The sequence below is a fragment of the Trichoderma breve genome, chromosome 4 (assembly GCF_028502605.1).
Source record: "Trichoderma breve strain T069 chromosome 4, whole genome shotgun sequence".
NCBI lineage: Eukaryota > Fungi > Ascomycota > Sordariomycetes > Hypocreales > Hypocreaceae > Trichoderma > Trichoderma breve.
The window spans coordinates 2,084,280-2,090,812 of NC_079235.1; the positions used below are offsets into that span (position 1 = coordinate 2,084,280).

Here is a 6,533-nt window from a genome sequence, read left to right on the forward strand (position 1 = left end):
TGATGCTGGAGGAAATTAGGATTCGAGGCAGAAGGAGACGCAAAGGAGATGCGAGCTATTGCTGGAGCTGTGGCGGGTTTGGCAGGACAAGAGCTTGGGCTCGAGGTAGCTGGTGGTTTTTGTTTGAGTTGGGAAGCGGGTGGAGATGAAATGGTTCACCGCCATGGCCCCATCACCACTGCGGGGCCTGTTAGCATGTTAGCATGGGGAAGGGAAGGGGAGAGCCAGTCCAGTGGCCAGTGGCTTGTTGGGGCCTGAAAAAGCTCACTGAAAGGCTAGGTACAGGTGGTGCTAGTAGGGCCCGAATAGGGGAAAAAGCAATTGACTGATGGGCAGCATTGATCCATATTCTCTCTCACTCTGTTTACCAACGTCGGGTGTAAAGAGGCCATCGGCAACATTTAGATGGACTACCTAACCATGTACTCAATAATACCGACTATATAACTCATTCACCCAATCAATCAATCCCCTTCTGAGTAACACAGAGAATCGAAATCACATCCATCGCCAACAGCCATGGACCCGACCTGTAACCTCTACTTCCCCAAAGCGCCATCAACGCGCCAACCAGCCATGTAGCCAGAACCTGCAGCCACGCTAAGCAGTTTTGATGCCTGGTCCCTTGGGCTCGTTGGAGCCATCACATCGTGACCCTGTCTGTCCAGGTCCCCCCAAAGCCCAAAGGAGCACAGAGCATCCATTGCGAAAAAGAAAAAAAGTACACCAGTCAATCCCCTTTTTACCGCAACACCAGACTTTGGGTCTCCATCTCATGCAGCGCCAGCTCATGAGCCGAGATGAGAGCTGGCGGGCCCCCACATTTTGGCCGCTTTCAAGCGAGGATCCGGCAACGCTGCATGTACGACTACGAGTATTACTCCAGATACGAATACAGACGGCTACTGGGTTTTGTTGTTGATGCAGTGAGAATGACAGACAGACAGACAGGTTCAGGTATATTTACAGCTGATAGGTATACGTAGTCTGGCATTGGTCCCAATTGATATTGCATTTCTCCCCTCTTAATGCGCCTTGACAACGCCCGCAGCGTCTGCCTGAGCCGCAATCTTCTTCTTGTACTGCTGCACCGTGCCGTCAAACTTCTCAACCGTACCGCCATCGCACACCCAGAGCGACGTACACACCGACTGCAGCATCGTCACGTCGTGGGAAACCATCAGCACGCCTCCCTGGAACTCGTTCAGCGCCTCTGCCAGCGCATCCATAGCCTCGATATCCAAATGGTTAGACGGCTCGTCCAGCACGAGAATGTGTGGCTGCGTCAGCGCCAGGCAGGCGAATGCCACTCTGGACTTCTGACCTCCGGAAAGCTGCACCATCTTCTGTAAACCGGTTGTGCCCGTAATGCCAAAGGCTCCCAACTGGCGTCGATATTCTTCATCCGTCTTTCCGGGATACGCCTTGGCCATGAAGCTGACGGCGCTCATAGTGAGGTCGAGCGAGTCTACGTGGTGCTGCGCGAAGAATCCGATACGCAGTCGTGGATGCGACGTGACGAGACCCTTTGATGCTTCGAGCTTGCTGATGAGAAGCTTCAAGACTGTTGTCTTACCAGCACCGTTGGGGCCGACAATGCCGATACGGGAATCCAGCTGAACATCGAGATCTACGTTGCTCAGCAGAGGCTTGTCGGGAGTGTACCCAAAGCTGACCCCTGACATCTGGATGATGGGAGGTGACAGCTTTTCCACCTCGGGGAATTGGAATTTGACATCGTATTCCTTCTCCGGAGGCTCCAACACGGGCATCTTCTCGAGCTTCTTGATACGGGACTGAGCTTCTGATGACTTGGCCGCATTGTAGCGGAATTTGTCGATAAAGGCTTGCAAATGTGCTCGCTCTGCCATCTGCTTCTCATATTCTCTCTTGGCCACCTTCTTGCGCTCCTCACGCGTGGCGTAGAAGGACTCAAAGTTGGCTCCGCGGTAGTAGTCGAGTCGCTGAGAGTGCTGGTGCACAATATCCGTCGCGACTTCGTTGAGGAATGCTCTGTCGTGAGAGACGACGAGAACTGTGCTGGGGTAGTCTTGGAGATAGTTTGAAAGGAAAGTAATCGAAGGAACGTCCAACATGTTGGACGGTTCGTCGAGCAACAACAGATCGGGCTCACAGAACAGGGCACGCGCCAGTGCCAGACGCATACGCCAACCACCGGAGAACGTCTTGGTTGCAAACTGCTGTCTCTCGGGCGAGAAACCAAGACCGGCCAGAATACTGGCGGCGCGAGACTCTGCCTTGTCGGATTCCATCTCGGCCAGCTTAGCTTGAACATCGCCAAGCTTGGTGTCCATGGTCTCCTTCTCCAGATCAAGCTTGGCAGCATCTGCCGAAGTATCGGCCAACGGCGCTCGCTTGACTTCCAACTCTGCTAATCTGTTGATGAGGTCCTATAAAACAAGTCAGATGATGTCTTTCGAGAGGAACTGCGATTGTCAACGTAGCCTTACTTCTTGTTCCCTGATAAGGACCTTTCTCCAGACATCGGCATCAAGAACAGCTTGTATAGCCGGAGTATCGTCTCCCGTAATCTAGCATGGAAAAGTTAGTCGTTGGACAGAAACACACATATGGGTAAGAGAATATAGTTCACCTCCTGCTCGACGTGGAGAATAGAAATATGTGTCGGAATGGCAACTTCTCTCCTGGACAGAGCTCTGAGCAATGTGGATTTACCCACACCGTTGTTACCAACAAGACCGTAGCGATGACCATATGCCAGCGTAAGAGTTGTGTCGGTAAGAATGCGGTTGGCGCCAATAGACACATCAATGTTATCCAGCTTGATATCCTTCGTCTTGTTGGCTCCCGACGAACCCAGCTGCAGCGGGTTGACGGCCATGTAGAACTCCTCGTACGACTGCGCATCCTCGGGCTGGTCAAGCAATCTCGAGGCCTCGTATTCGACCGTCTTGAACGTCTTCTTCTGCTGCTTGGCGGCAATCTTTCGCTCGGCCTTTTCAAGCTTCTTGCGGTCGACCTTGGACTCGACCTTTCTCACATTGGCAGATTCCAAATCAACGGCACCACCGGCAACGGCCAGAGTGGACGACATGTTCCGCTGGGAGCTGACCTGGATGGTCTGATCTAACCTCCTAATGGCCGAGGGCCCTCGTCGTTCACCTCCGTTCGCCTCGGCATACTTGTCGACCCATTTCTCCACGAGCTGCTTGATCTTTTCCTCTTGAGCGGCATCTGTGCCTCCGGAGGCAGAGAGGAGCAATTCGGTGATTGTCGACGCAGCTTCGTTGAGAGGGGAGATTTGCGCCTCGTTCTCTTCGTCTGACCAGGCGGTAGAAGCGTGCGTCAGGTATCCAACCGAGTAGTCAGATAACACCGGGTCGATGTTGGGGAGGACGGCCCTGATCTCGGCCTCCATGTCTGCGGGCGGATGTGTAGCTTTGACGGGGGCGGAATCTCTTTGGTGTCTGATTCCAGACGAATTGTCGGCGACCTTGATTTGGGATCTACGGCCCAGAAGCTCTGGATAATGGTCTGAATAGCTTGCCCGCTTTGGAGATGTTCGCATCTACGAGCTTCAATCTCGAAATTCTCTGGGCCGTGGCGTGCCCCGCCATGATTGGTGACGTTTGGGTGGACGGGCCGAAACGGTCCGGCAGCTCACTTTTTGCAGCTGGCAGAGTAGAAGAGCCGGTGTTGACCCCGATAAGCCGATATTATGCTCTAATCCAATATCTCCAAGAGCTTCAGCTAGCTACATGGAGCTTATGATGTCAGCAAAGAGCTGTCATGAAGACGCCTGCCATTGAAGAATATTCCAGAGAAAGTGTAATCCCAAACCAGACAACATTTACGATTGAGGTATCCATCCATCCTCTGAATCCGTCAAACTGAGCTCCCAGAAGAGTAATAACAATAACATTGACGCCCAAATCAACAGCGACGGCAGCACCGTTCAAACTATCTCGCCATGGCGCTCACGGCTCGGGGCGCTTCAAATGCCAACGTTTCAAACGGCCCAATTAGGGCATAACTCTCAAAAGGAACGCCGAAGCCCCAGGCCCTCGAAATTTCCATGCCGCCAAAGGAAGGCTCTAACTGCTACGTTGAACTCTAAGCTGACAAGGAACCATTGGCTCTGTTTCGAGGTGCCAAATCCAGCTCCGAAACCTAGGCTAATACCGTAGAAGCAGCCAATAGGCTTGCGCAAACCTAAACCGAACATCCTTGTCGAAATCCCACGGGCGTGTTCGCGCGAAAAAGCAACGCGTTATTGACGCTGGAGAAAAAGCAAGATTTCGGGATGGACTACCCGATCCAATCATGGGCTATCGGAGGCATCTTCGCAGCCCAATATCGAATTTCCCGGAGTAGTTTTCGCGCCCTTCTTCGAGCCGCTACTACGAAGTAGTTACGTAGCGCTGCTACTTGGTGTGCGTCGATGTGTGTGGCATCGTAAAGGAAGCGCCGCGGGTTTGGAGGGCCGGAGAATTTTCTTATTACCTTTGCATACGTGTAAAGCGCTGGCAGTGGCTGTGCAACTTGGATCTCACCAACAAATCTCGGTGTGCTTGATTCCCGGCTGCTGCTGTCGCACATTGATGCGTTTAATTTCGCCTTGCAGGAAGGATACAGCACATGAGCCCTCCCTTTCGCAGTACTCGTATGCCAATGGTATCGTTGCTGAGGAACTGTACGCAATTGATGTCCTTCGCAAGTCTCTTGATACCGCACTAAACGACGCATGTGTTACTTTGCAATCACATCAAATCTTGTTGCCCAGCGCCGTGCTACCTCCTTGCTTGGTTGCTTACGCCACCATCGTACATCACTTTGGATAGTGGATCAATATCGGAAAAGACAAAAGCAGCAGGGAAGTCAATGCCTTGCCTCACGTGTGTCAGACATGCCCGCTTTGAGACGGAGATAAAAAAGACAGAACAATGGAGTTCATGACCGCAGCTTGCCCATGAAGAGCTGGAAGCTTGAATCTAGCAGGGATCGTTGCCCGGGCTTTTGACAGTGCCATTGCTTCCGTAGAATTGGAGCCGCGGGGCCGTTCTCCGCAGAACAGCAGGGAGCAAGATCTTAACTTAGCAGGTCTAACATGCGTAGTGAACAGCGAGTCAGAGAAGCCTGATGAGCTCATCTAGCGAGATTACACATTTGCGGTGAGGTGAGAGTTCATCGAAAGGAAAGCCATCGGAATTGTGATGGGCTTTGTGCAACATTGTCGAGTGGTATTCTCAGATGGAACCTGAAACGCTAAGAGAGAAGGATATGAGAAATTTCCCTGCTCTACTGTGAAAGTGGGCTGCTAAGCTGTATTAGCTGAATACGAGTACCGTTAGGCATGATGATTAGAAAAAGCAAGTCGTAACCCTACCGTGTAAGACGGGAAGAAGACTTGAATGTTCCGTAAATCCCCGCGGTTTGCCTAGGAACGAACTCGTCTCTTGGGGTAAAGACTGGGAATCCAATCCAATGATGACTTTTCCGTTGGATGCTAAGCCGGCCGGTCTACAAGGGTTCAGACGGAGTCTCTGTTGTACGTGCGTGGAAGTATGGTAGAATGTTTGCTATAAGAAATGAGTGTCTTGCAGACAAGAGCTGCAGGGAGTTGAATGTCTCGTCATGAGATCAAGCAGACTGAGACTGAATCGTAACAGAGCCGCAACTAAGAACAACGCAACAGACCCAACTTCATCGGAGGAGATCCGATGGAAGACCAGATCGAAACCTGGATGGTGATGCGAGTTAAACCTGTGGCTGGTAAAATCAATGCTGTTTCAGGTTCGTCATTGAGGGGCGGGCTAGCAAACCAATGCATGTAAGGCGATGGTTACCGCCCATTGGCTGATTCTAGAAGCTGCCCGACATCCATGACAGGTCAATTGGCTCATGAGAGCTGAATATTTATGAATCCTGATGCTGCATCTCGTCTGTTTGCCCTGATTACATCCACAATAGAGGGGTAGCTGTAGATGTGGACGAGCACCAGATTGATCGTAGATTCAGGCTGCATCGCGACGGGGATTGGAGGAGCGGCCACTGTCTCTAAAAACAGCACAGCCAGCGCGATCGGCACGATCATCGCGACGGTAGCCGCATCAAGTGGCATGATTTTATGCTGAATAGCCGTAGACTTGGAAACTATCGAGAAATGAGGTGATTGCGTCAAGCTGACTTCAGAGCTTGGCTGGAGCTAGGTTGCCAGCTGAGAGGCGGGCTGGCCTTATGCCGGTCCAGCGGTTAGCAAACATTAGTCGTGGAATCGCGATCCATTAATGCAGCGTAGCGCTCGTTGGCGCCGACAAGAAGGCATGGATGGCCCGGCCACTTCCAATGGCATCGGGAGAGAGGGCGGAGAAGGAAAACCATTGGAAAACGGAGGCCAACGGGTTGGAAAACTGCATGTGCCTGGCCCGTCTACTGGTTGGAGGTTGCGCCTGATTGAACACAGGGCGCCTCTTGCGCTTGTACTTGTGCTTGTGGCAGATGCGCGCGAGAGGGGCCCAAGCAGTTTGCTTCCTTTCGCCATCGAGCAGAGA

The 6,533-nt window shown here is 52.2% G+C and overlaps 1 protein-coding gene across 1 annotated transcript; it reads right to left on the bottom strand.

The window, feature by feature from the left end:
- Nucleotides 1–1,025: 1,025 nt before the first annotated feature.
- T069G_06906 (ABC transporter domain-containing protein) lies at nucleotides 1,026–3,400 on the bottom strand (the record flags this gene model as incomplete). The annotated part of the gene is made up of 3 exons (XM_056174116.1): nucleotides 1,026–2,411; nucleotides 2,472–2,552; nucleotides 2,615–3,400. The coding sequence occupies 3 exons, from the start codon at nucleotides 3,398–3,400 to the stop codon at nucleotides 1,026–1,028; spliced, it is 2,253 nt and encodes a 750-aa protein (XP_056027695.1).
- Between the last annotated feature and the right edge of the window lie 3,133 nt (nucleotides 3,401–6,533).